Source organism: Neolamprologus multifasciatus, chromosome 13 (assembly GCF_963576455.1).
Source record: "Neolamprologus multifasciatus chromosome 13, fNeoMul1.2, whole genome shotgun sequence".
NCBI lineage: Eukaryota > Metazoa > Chordata > Actinopteri > Cichliformes > Cichlidae > Neolamprologus > Neolamprologus multifasciatus.
The window spans coordinates 17510558-17523739 of record NC_140451.1 but is presented as its reverse complement, the minus strand read 5'-3'; the positions used below and the strand labels follow the sequence as shown (position 1 = coordinate 17523739).

Genomic DNA, 13182 nt, shown 5'->3' with positions numbered 1-13182 from the left:
CAGTCTGCCATGCAGCCTTAAAAATGTGTGGCCTCAGGGTGCGCTGGTGGCACTGTGGTTAAGACACATTTCACATAGCTGCAACCTGCTGGTTTAATTCCTTTATTGCATATAATACCCCTCTGTCTCCCTCCCCCATTCTGTATCTGCTTTACTACTGTACACCATCTAAAAATGTTAAAATGCCCTAACCTGCTCGCCCACAAGAGAAAAAAAAAGGAAAAGGAAATCAGCACTCTTTAAGCCGAGGCGTAGACAAGCCTGAAGACACTACAAGGGTGGCCTTTCTCAGACTTCCTAAAACTCTCCCAGGAGCTTTGCAGTGTACTCTCCAGAGAACACTGTAAAGCTCTTCATGACGAACAAACTGAGTTTTGCTTTAAATCAAAACAATGAGAATATTTTAAAATGCAGGTCCTCATCGCATTAATAAATGTCACGTACAGCCTGTGGCTGATTATAATGAACGAGGTACTGAATGGGCTGCAGTTTTAATACTTTGAACTTATGTGTGAGATAGAGAGACACAGATACACCAAGCATACACCAAGCCTCATAACAAAGATCTCTCTCACTCACACACACACACAGAAACACACACACTACACAGGACTGTAAATGGGTGTGACAGACTGAACAGCTAGGCAGTGAAAGAATTAGGCTAAAACTACTTCATGTTAACCTCAAACACAGAAACCCACCATGAATACATATGCAGACGCCTGCCTCTCCAGGTAAGTGTTCTCTTCCAGCTGTCCCCTGACTATATTTATCAATTTAACCCTTTCCGTGCCTCTTTTTTTCTTTTGAATAATTTCTCTTACCTGTCATAGAAATGTCGATGAGCCCCAGAAAGTGCATCAGTTTGAGGGAACTGCAGACCACCAGGAGGATACCCACAGTCTGCAGCCCCTCCACCTCCCACTTGTCTTGGAAGAACAGATGCATCCTTCCCCCTTCCTTTCCCTCTTTTCCTATCACCAAAAATCTTTCTCTTGCCTAGGGGCAACCGTGCCCCCCTCCCTCAGTTTCCAGCCCAGAATGCAATGTCTTTGTCTTCAGTCCCTCCTCTCAGTCTCCAGCTATATCCCGGCGTTCGGCCATCCTAACTCCGCACAGCTCCCCACCCACTGTCTTCACTGAAGGTAGATTGTTATTCTCCTCGTTTCTTCTTCGAGAGTGGTAAGTGCGTGGCAGCAGGAATTTCGACTTGCTACTCCACCCCCACCTCCTCTGAGGCTGTCAAAGGTGGTTTAAGTTCCAGGTGAACTTCGGACAATGCACTGTGTATGTCCTGGCAGGTTGGTGGCAATTGTTTTCTGACTCTCTCTGGTTTTCTTGCTGCTGACTCAAACTCTCTGTTCTTTCTGCCTATCCGCCCTCTCTTTCTTGCCTTACCTCCGTCACTCTCCTACTGCTGTGTCCCTCCCCATGCTTAATTGGGTCAGTGATGGAAGTGAAGGGAGGAAAGAGGGGGATGAGAAATTGAGGCGGGGGAAGGATAGAGTAGTACTACTTGTAGGTAAAGAGGGGAAACAGAGAGGGGGAGACATGCAAGAGACAGATGAGAACAATGAATGGAGAGTTGAGAGGAGAGAGAGAAGAAGGGACGAGAAGGAATGGTCAAAGACAAATAACGATAAGAATAGCAAATGCAAATGCAAAAAAAAAAACTAAAACAAATAATCACTCCAAAAGAGGCAGCTATGGGAAATGGAAGGATAAATTTAGGCGGAGAAGAAGCAGGAAAAGACTTAACATAAGGGAGGGGAAAAACTGTGATGACAGAGTGGCAAAGCATCTGACCCAGCAACGACTGTGGACAAACTCACAGATGTGACAATCTCCCCTGAGTATAAAGTCAACACACAAACACACACCCTGGAGGTGAAATCTGGCTATCAAATATTGCATTTGAACTCCAGCGCAGTGTGGAACATTTCAGCTGGGATGAGATCTATTGCTGTCACATCTGGCACACTGACATCCAAGCACAGACAGACACACTGAACGGGAACTAGAAAAAAACAAAAAAACAACACCCTCCCCCTAGAAAATAATGGATTTAATGTACCAGAGTGGATAGGAAACTGATTTAGACACTTAACCTTTCAACAAGGTGCACAAGGCATGAGTGAGTACAACAGGTAATAATGTTATGAGCCTTCTAAAGCACAGTGTATAATGGATACATGATCAAGGAAATTATAAGTGGAATTGAGATATCCCAGCTGAACCGATATTGGATCCAGTCATGACCTTATTACTATAAGTGGATCTGTTATTGGCAAGATGCGGCCAATCCACACTAAAGTCATTTTCTTCATTTGTCAGTGCAAAAATTGACTGTCTGTAGTGCTAAACCTGAAATTAAGTAACACCTACAACTGATTACTGTGAGTGGTGGTAACAAGAACGACTGAGGCATAAGAATTGCAAAAAGTCCTCCAAATGAAATGACAAAATATGTAATTCATAATCTTGTTCCACAACAATGCATTTCTACATTTTCTAATAAACAGCTCCTGTCAGCAGGGCAACATTATTATTTGTTTTCTTATTTCAGTAACAAATAACTGCCGCAAAAAAAAAAAAAAGTTTTCTAAACTGCTACATGGTTCAGATGTTAAGAGGAAAAGTGCAATATATATTTAAATACAATAACTACTTACAGATATAGAAGGCTCATGGTCATGGCTAGGAAGGAAGCAATATTAAGTTTTTATAGGAAACGGGATGAGAACAATGGTCTTGTGATACCATGAACCCAATCTCAATGTCCACACTCAAAGACTTGCAGACTTTGAAGTTCGTTACAGCTAAATCTGTGAGGCCTTAGGGCTATCCCACTCCCACTGTCAAACAGTCAGGTGCACAAGGGGTCTTTGGCAAACATTTTGAGTCCTGTTTGCATACTGCATTTGTGCAGATTGTGCCTTTGCCAAGTTCATTGTGATTTCGCTTTAAACACACTGTTGCAGAAAGAAAGAAGAAAAGCAACATTTATGCATAAATCCTTTTTTATTTTTCTTCTTTTTTTTACATTTTTGTTTGATGATGAAGTTTGAAAAAACTGATAAATTATTTAAAATAACTTCTTTTTTTCCACTCTGCAAGGCAGGAGACAGGAAAATTTCAAATGACAGTTAAAGTACAGAGTTGGTAACTTGCGTTTCTTTGCCAAGGCAGGCAAGTGTTTTGGGAAAGTAATGTCGTCTACTCACTAATCCATTCAGTAGTGCTATACGAAAAGGCAACCGAGTTCATGTTCAGTGTCACAAACTGGGCAATCACTGTCAACTAATGTTTCCATTATTCTAAAGCAGACATTTAATTTGTGATGTCAAGCAAGGAACAAGTGTTCATTAAAATAAATGTCTTCACAGGTGCTGTTCTATAAATAATCTACATAACGCATTGTACGCTCACTAGATACGTCATTAGGTGCATCTGTTCAACTACTTTAAAATGGAAATACCTGATCAGCCAGTGACATGATAGCAATTCAGCGCATTTAGGCACATAGATATGGTCAAGACGACCTGCTGAAGTTCAAACTGGCCATCGGAGTGAGGAAGATTTAACTGACTTTGAACGTGGCATTGTTATTTGTTCCAGATGGGCTGATCTGAGCTGTGTACTGGGATTTTACCAAACAAACACCTCTAGGGTTTACAGCAGGGATATCAAACTCATTTCACAGTGAAGGGCACATATAATGACTTGACTTGAATTAATGGTACAGGCTGCTGCTGCTGGTGTAATGATGTGAGGGATATCTTCTTGCCACACTTTGGATGCCTTAGTTGCAACATAATTCCCTACCTGAGTATTGTCGCCACAGTGTAACCATCTCCTAATAGGTGCTGCAGCAGTCAGGAAGTTCAAATCATCTCAAACTGGTTTCTTGAACGACAGTGAGTTCACTGGACTCACATGACCTCCACAGTCACCAGATCTCCATCCAACAGATCATCTTTGAGATGTGATGAATGGGAGATTCACAACATGGACGTGCAGTTGATAAATCTGCAGCAACTGTGTGATGCTGTCATGTCAATAAGGAACAGAATCTCTGAGGCATGTTTCCAGCACCTTACTGAATCTATGCCATGAAGAATTAGAGCAGTTATGACGACAAATGGGGATCCAGCTCAGTGCTAGTAATGTTTAGCTAATGAAGGAGCTAGTGAGTGTATTAACTTAAATAGAATACGCAACATAACTTTCTAAATACTGATATATTCAGGCCAAACTCTCAAATACAGTCAGAGTCAAATCAAGGATAAAAGTGCTACAGATCAAGGCTGGTCATACCTATCTGTCATTATCTCTTACCTAAAGCATTATTATCCCTGTCATATACCAAGACGTTGCTTCTCTCCTCAATATTTGTTCAAACATGACGGCTCTGTGAGTCCAGGAATATTCTAAGGTACTGACTTTTGATCTTACTGTTGCAGTTGCTTCTAATAATGGTAACAACGTTTAGCTTGCTTCACTGTTGCACTGTTTGTATCCCCGTACGCACTGATTTGGTGACTTGTCAAAATATGTCCAGACATCCAGGTAACTGTAAAATCAGAGTGGACTAAATTTGGTTGAGAAGTGAGGTTTTTTGTAGACATCTGAAATGAATGCAGCACATCCTTTGTTTCAACAGCTTTTCACATTATATGTTTTCATGTAGTGCAGAAAAAAAAATGATTATGCTTTTATAATAAAAGTTATGCAGAACTCAAACAGGAGTTTGCATTTACTAAGCCAGGCAAAAGATAGAGGGCTCAAATGCAGGAAACCAACAGATAATTTTAAAACTGAGAGCTTTTGATATGAAGAAATGCTGATTTGATTATTGCTGCTGAAAAACTGGGAAAAAGATCTAATTAAAGAGCAGAAGTAAAACCAACTGGGTTGAGTGATTGATGCGTGATTTCAAAAGAAAATAAAACGTAAGCAAACAGAACCAACTAACAGCAACAGCAACAAACAAATAAGACTTCTCTGTGAATCATTTTTAGTTTTAAACTTTTAAAGTTCATTTAAATGACAAATTCACACTTTACATGACAATGCCAGGAGACACTACAATTGTTTCTTGTCAATGACGGCCCTTAGCGACCAATTACCAACTGACGCTGCCATCTCTCGAGCCAGGCCATTACTGCGACTTAAAACAGAATGGCTTTCACAACTTAACTAACAAGCTGCAACTACAATGGCTGGAAATGAAGCAAACTGTTAATTTTAATGAATTTTCACTTTCAGTTTGACACTGCCTCCACTCTAGCTGTAAATTTGGGAAGAGATTTCATCTTCCAAAACCATTTTCTTGGGTCCAACATAGACACCTGAATCACAGCTTGTTTTTCAGTTGATACTCATCCTCTGTAATTATAAAAATCTGGTTTTAAGAAAGGCTCAGAGCAAGAAAAAAAATTAAAAATTAGACTACTTCTTCCATCTTCTTCGTATTACTCCTCCTTGGGTCCTTGTATTGCCTATTCATTAATCCTCCCACAACACTCGGTGGCCCGATCATTTTTCAACTGAGAAGCTGTTTCATGTCACCGTAGAAGATAAATCAGTTACTTTGGGGGTTAAATGGGCTGAACCCGGGGAAATGCTTGTACTGATTTTGAAAATCATTTTGCTAAGCTTTCAGGAGGCTTTAAGGTTTGAATGTGTCTCAGATGGCCAATGACTGAAAGCAATGATTGACAGTTCACTTGCCTGCTGCTATTCCCTGGCCCCTAAACGCATCATGTCAGTGATACTCCCACCACCATCCCCAATACTCATGTATCGAAGCTCCAGGAGTTATGCTTTGAGAACGTCTGGATGCAAATTTGACTAGAATTTGATACCTGTCCATGTCACTGAGTAGCTAGAGGAGCCAATATTATCTTTGATGGGGTTATTTTATTTATATTAAATATATTCAGGATGAGGTGGAAAGTTGGATTTATATGTACTTACAACAAACAAATCTCCAAATCAGTTACACTGTGAAGCTTCTCTGTATTTAAAAGTTTGGTAAACAACAAAATCCTGATTAAACTCCTCATACAATAATTGTCACTTCATTTTTAATCAGCTGAGGTCTTTGCAGTGGGTGTCCAACAGAGTGTTTCTGTTTGCTTGGAATCTGACAGTCTGTGTGATATAATTAGCAGGGTAGTGGTTATCTGAGATACTGCTCCCTTTTTTTTTTATCCCCATCTTAACCATCCATCACGTCTGAAGGTGTTTAAAGGGCAGTTTGACAAATCACAGATGAAAGGGTTTTGGGGTTTGTTTTTTTTGCCTAAATCGTTTATGTGTCATAAAAACAAGAAGGTGGCAGCTCTAATGTATCCCAACGGATATAATGACAAACATTTACTTGGGAGAATTGTAATCCACAATAAATGGTGACACCCTCACACATGCGTGCACACGTAGACTATAATAAAATGTTGGGTTAATCAGTCTTACTTGATTAGCCTCTGTGAGGCATAGTTTGCCCGAGGCCAGACACACCAAGTAATTGAAATACCTCCATATTTAGACGTCTACCTGGGCAATTATTCCTCTCAAAACTGATTAAAATGTCTAAGAGAGTGCAGGGGGGGGGGGGGGGGGGGTGTAATATGTGTGTGCGAAAGCGTGCAGTGAAGGAGACACAGAGGAGGTCATTGACAAATGGTGCTCAAAATTGGCTAGTGTGTTTCCAATTAGATAAGTGAAATAAGAGATCCATTTGCATAGATCATTAGCTTTTGAGGATATTTTTAATACGGCGATGGGGGACAAAAACAGATTCTACTGAAGCCGAGTCCTTTCAGTATAAACTACAGAGACCAGCTAATGAACAGTTTTCTTTAAAAAGTGCACACAACCCGGTGACACAGACGGATCAAAAATGTTGTCTATTTGGAGGAAATGAGACTAATACTAAGTACTAATTTATGTTTTTGGGAGACATCAGCAGCATCCGAATGCTACGTTTAGGAGTCTCTCTCTTTTACTCGTGTGACATTTAATGATCGAGACTAGTTAAGTAAGGATCAACCAGATAAGCTAGATCTGTTACAGTTTATATTTAACAAATACATGATGAAAGTGCCAAAAACTACTGGAAGGATATCATTAATCTTAGTTGTTAAATTATCGTGTGTAGGTTAAAAAATGTAGCTGATCTGTTTACAACTCATTAAATCAAATGTGTTTAAGGTCTTTAAGGCACAAAATTGACCATTTTAAATTTTGACAAACAAGCGATTACGCAGCACACCTGTAGAGGGCAGTGCAAGGTAAGACATGCAACTAGCAAAACAGCAGTCAACAATGCTGTTCAACTCTTGGTATGCTCTTTCCTTGTTACTGTCCTTGATTTAATCCAGCTGCAGGGAGCAGTTTGAGAGAAATGAAAGATCACAAGCTATTAATGATTTCCAATGCCATCTCTCTCTCTCTCACAAGCACGCATTCCCTGCAAGATCCGCGGTTGATATTATGGCATTGTCTAAGATCAAAGCAGCAGCAGACCAAACAGCATTAAAGTTGTACTTTGAACCTTCTGACACTCAGCTTTCATGCCTTTTTCTAATGCATCCTGTGTTTGTGAGTGGTGTAAAGCAGTCAATCTAAATTGGGTTTGCATCGCTGACAACAACCCTCTAAACCTATTTCTATCAAGACATAAAACCTCTGCTCTGCCTTTTCCTGCCAGGAGCCAAATCAGGAAAACATCCCGTGGGTCGATACAACAGAAAAAAAAGGGGGAAAAAAACTTTATCAGCTAAGAGGGTTGGAATCTCAGCACTCTGAAGGTTTGGTTTCAGCTGTGGAAAGATTTGTTTCTAAAACGACCACTAAAACAACTCTTAAGTTTAAATTAGTGCCACAGCAACTATATTACGGAGCAAACCAACTACTTTCTCAGCCGAACAACACATTACTATGCTGGAACACAAGACAGTGAAACATGTACTTTGAGGACAGCTCAGCCAGCGTGCAGCAACTTACAGGAAAGTTATCCCAAATGCTTACTGGTATCCTGCCATGAATAAAGATCAAATTGGCAGTTAAATCAATGGCAGAACGACAGCAGCCTGTAGCCTTATTCTGTTGTTGTACGACAGGGTAAACAATAGTCACTGTCTGTCCAACACAAATGTTTTATACTCGTGAATCCTGCTGCCAGGTTTCTGTGGCCTTGTTAATACTGTAATGTAAGAATCATGGTCAGAGAAATTTTTAAAAAGAGAAGAATAAATAGAGAGCTGCACCATCAGGCAGTTTCAGTCTTTCAGTCTTTACTCCAATTTACATTCAGCCCATTGGGGTCAAAACCAAGCAAGACACAGTAATAAAACTTTACAGATGTGTGGCTAAGACCTGAATTATTCACAACCATTTGCCCTGATGGTTCCCTCTTATATTCTAATACACGAAAGGAAAGTGCAGCTTTACCACAAGTAATGTCTGCAGCCTAATTAAGTAGTTTTAGGAGTAATTGTTCTTACCATAACCACAGCTTACTGTCTTCTATCCCAGCATAACCATTGCCATCTCAGAAACCTATGTCTTATATTTTAACAGCGCCTGTGTTCACCTGCTATATGGGTTCTTATACCAAAGAGCAGGGATGTCAAATTCCTTTTAGGGTGGGCCACATACAGCCTATCTTGATCTTGAGTGGGCCAGACTGTAGAAAATTCCATTTCCCATTCATTTCCAGGTGCATTTGCAGTTTTTGTGAGTTCTTATTTTATTTATTTATTTTAGTGTGGACACATTGGAAAGAAAACTGAAATTTCTAGAGTAAATGGTTAAAAAAGGGAACTTTTCTATAATTTAATTGTTTAGCTCTCACTTCATTAGTTTGGTCTAGTATGAATGGCCATGGGGGAGGTCTTTATAGTGCAAGCTTTAAAATGTATGAAAATACAGTTAAAAGAAAAGATTTTATAGCCACCATAAGATTTTTCAAAGATGTCCACTGGGCTTGATTGGAGTCTTTGCTGGGCCATTTCTGGCCCCCAGGCCTTATGTTTGACATCCTTGCCATAAAGCAAGATACAGTCTATTCAGCTGCTGCTTATCAGCTGGCTCAAAGTACCTCAACTTGATTCAAAACAATGCTACCAGGTTTAGTCTGTCTGACAGATCTGCTACAGCTGGGTGGGTGAATATCTCATCAAATATTGCTGGTTTCTTTTGTGCCTGATAAACTGCTGAAGCAACTCAGAAAAATCAAATTCATCTTGAAAACAGCACAACCGAACATTAACGGGTTAAGCTGCGTAGCGGAAAATGGTCTTCAGATATGAAGCTAAGCCACGCTAATGCAAATCTTTCAAATTACAAAAAAATGACAGATTTTTTTTCAAGGCTAGGTTTGTGTGTGTGTGTATGCATTAGTTTGTTCTCAATGTTATCATCTTTCTCCAGACTTGTGTCAGAGGAAGAGCAACGGAACGTCTACAACTTCTGTTCTTTTATTCACAGAGCACCTGCCATACAAATACAATCTCTCATTTACACACACACACACACACACACACACACACACACACACACACACACACACACACACACACACACACACACACACACAAACTGCCATAATGAAATCAGGGGATGGGGAGCCAGAGGACGAAGACAGACAGTGACAAAAGCAGAGAGGAGGAAGAAAAAATGAAGAAAAAAAGAGAGATGGAGTGAGGGAAGGATGCAGAGGAACAGAGAGAGTTGCGTATTAAATATCCCCTGTCCCAGGCTCTCATCTTCTTCCTTGCTAGCCATCAGAGGGGCAGAGACAGAAAGAGGCTCAGACAAGGTTAACAAGGACAGTCTCCTTGATCCTCATTGCACTTTTATTGCAGTTTATAAAGTTTGCCACAATCGGAATGATCCTTGTCCAAACCATTGATAAAGTGTCTTAACTGCTATTGTTTTAAATTTCTCCAAAAGAGCCCAATGAAAAGTCTTTCAACAATTCACTGCTGCAAAATGTATGACTTTGGGATAACATTTTTAAATGTGCTTTTGGTCTGATATAATATAGGGATGGTTTTAGCGTCCACAGACCCTTATACTGGGTGTGAAGCAACACAACTTACTCTTAATGGACTGAATGGACTGCAAACACACACACAAACACACACACCCATCTGCCCTCATTGTAATTGCCCCTTGTGTTGATAGATAAGCTAATAGACAATGCGCCTGTGTGTGTGTGTGTGTGTGTGTGTGTGTGTGTGTGTGTGTGTGTGTGTGTGTGTGTGTGTGTGTGGCCAAATATCCTCTTAAGCATGAAAAAAAAAAAAGATTTGCTGAGCCTCACTGTAGACAGGAAGAGGGTGTTGTTCTATAATGGACCTAAGATATAGTGTTTACCAGAGAAAAATATGCACATACAAATATCTGGCCATTCAGAGTTAGAAACCTATAGATTGTTATATAGATTATCCATTATTATATAGTTTATAATTATACATTTAGTGAATGTATATGTTTTATTGTTATCACATCCATCTTCTTTTGAGAAAAGTGTACTAGAAAATACAGTATTTACACAATTTTTAAAAATCTTTTATGACTTATTTATATGATTAGACCTGTTAGTGATGGTAATATTGCACTGAAATGTATGTAATTGAGCAATAAGAAGCAGGAAACTGGGTGACATAATGTGGAAATCAATGCCTATTAAACAAAACCAATTAGTAAGTGCATAGTAACATACTGGTAACAATATAATATCCTGCTTAAAGATTTTTTATTAGTACATTAGTACAAAGGCATATAAACTTTCATATGGTCAGGATATTGAAGTATAAAATCTTTTTGTTTTTTCCAGTTGTAGGTCTTATGATGAGAGCAGAGCAGGTTACTCTTCTATCTATCTGGTAGTGACAGTGAAGTACCATTCACATTTAACAAATACAGATATGGCTGCATCTATAAAGATGCAGCCATGGTTTTCCCTTACAAATTATTTCTTTACATGTAAAACACTGAATTTTTTTATTCAGGCTATGCTTTGTAACAGTTATGGTCAGTTGCACAGAGCAGGTGAATACCTGGATGATGACGAGTTTTAAAAGATTTTAAGCGACGCAGCTAACAGAGCAACTGCAAAATTTAAAGTCTATTCTAAGTCTTCTGTCCAAATTGAAGCTCTGCTGTGATATTTCCCCTTGGATCGACCACAGGACTCTGAACAAAACAGTCCTCATATTCTTACGCAATTGTGTGCCCCTCACCTCAAAGATCATCACATATTCACTGAACCATAGCGAAACTAAAAAGTAGAAATGACAATCTCCAGGTTGGTTTGACATATGGTTCACATCCTAATGTTAAATCTGGTATAAATTGATATGAGATATTAAAGTATCAAAGACCTTGCAGAAGTGATGAAGCAGCACTTCAATATGTCCCTGACACCAGCTAACTCATCCAACCCGGTGCCAAGCAAATTTATTTGAAAATCAAAGGCTAAACGAGGCTGTGGAGCATAAGGCAAGATGCCACACTTTTCATTCATGAAGTGAGTGAATACATTACAGCACAAACAGTAGGCCTTAGCTTGATTGTAGGATATTAGTCACTGATATTCTCAGAGAAGTAAATCAGCAAAAGAAATAAGCAGAGTAAATACACGTATGTTTATCACAGATATATACTTACACAGAGATTTCTTTTGTTTCTTAAATAAGTTAAAGTCAACACATTCTACTCAAAGAAAAAGGTGAAGATGGAGGAAACTGCAGTGTTGATAAAAACTCTTCTCAGGCACAGACCAGCACATCCCTTCTATTTCCACCTCATAAACCTCCAAAGAACACACTCCAGCCATTAGCCATTAGCTTTAAATCTATCAGAACCTTGTAAACTTCCCGACCAGAGTGCACTTCACGCATGCTGCATGCATCCTCGATAACAAAAGAGTTTCCTCTCCTTTTCTCCACAAAAGTATGTGCATTTAGTTTGTATATATGCGTTTAATCACCAATGGGTCAGTAGCACAGCTCATTAAAGTAATGAAAGTCACACAGTCTCCTTATTTTACTGGTCTCGCTCTGTCTCACCAGAAGATGACTCAGTATGGGTACAGCAAAATGAGTCTGGCAAGAGGGAGCAGAGAATGAATTTCAACCACAATGAATATTTTATTTCTTTTCTTCTTTCTTATAAAATATCAGTTTTGGAAAATGGAGAAATAAATTTTACCTATCATTTCATAATCTCGTTTTTCTCAATCCCCACTGGTAGCTTAGTAAGGGGGTAATCCTAAGGGAGACAGGTACTAATGAGTTTAAATGGAATGGATACTTGATCAGTGGACACAGTGCATGCTGTGTAATGTAACTGTACTGGAAGTTGCATTTGGCATGAACATACAGGGCACGCATACTCTGGTATATCACACGCTCATATATGGTTTGGACCTAAACTCTTCAATGATTCTGCAGATAGTCTGAGTGATGCATTCATTCTGCCATCTGGACTAAATTCCTCCATTAAAAAAATTCATTAGCTAAAGTACTCTCAAGGGAGTTGGCACACACGCACACACATATTTATTAAGGCGGCTACTTTCCATAAACCATGGTCAAAATATGCAGAAGACTGATGTCCTAAGTATAATGGAAGAATAAATGGGATCTCCACTGTGTCTGTCTGTGTGTGTCTGTCTGTGTGCATGCTTGGTATGTAGAGTGCTGTGTGTAGATGAGAGGTTTCCAAGAGGAACTTTATTGAGATGACAGAGCTGCTGGCACACCTTGACTACTGGGTGCAGTCCAGCTGGTGCATCAGGGATGAAGAGTGTCTCCTCCAGTGTAGCATCCAGAATAATACACCAGAACTTTCAATCTGTGAAGGTTTTAATATTTAAAGCACTCAAAAGTGGAGTAGAGGCTCTTTGGTACTAATGCTGAGAAGAAAATCTTGCTAGAGTGCTAAAGTTACTTGAACTGAACAGAGCACTGTGGGCAATGTGCAAAGAAAAAAACAAGCAAGCAAACAAGCAAACAAAACAGATAATAGAGATGCGAATCCCATCTGTCCTCTTGTCACCAACAGATTAAAGATAAGGAAGCGTGAACAACGTAAAGTAGGAACTGGATGGGGGGAGGGGGGGGGGGGGGGGGGGGGGGGGGGACAAAACACAGGTCACCCTGATAA

General features: G+C 39.7%; 1 protein-coding gene across 5 annotated transcripts in view; it reads right to left on the bottom strand.

Annotated features, from left to right (window-relative positions):
* Positions 1-13182, bottom strand: part of LOC146505359 (A-type potassium channel modulatory protein KCNIP2-like) — a 109525-nt gene that overhangs the window by 8614 nt on the left and 87729 nt on the right. Inside the window, exon 1 of one of the 5 annotated variants that reach the window (XM_085181773.1) lies at positions 825-13139. The exons of the other annotated variants lie outside the window; for them this stretch is intronic. Within the exon in view, the coding sequence (XP_085037899.1) occupies positions 825-948 (124 nt within the window). The 5' untranslated portion in view covers positions 949-13139. Of the gene's footprint in view, positions 1-824; positions 13140-13182 lie in introns of those variants that run through there. 5 annotated transcript variants of the gene reach the window in all.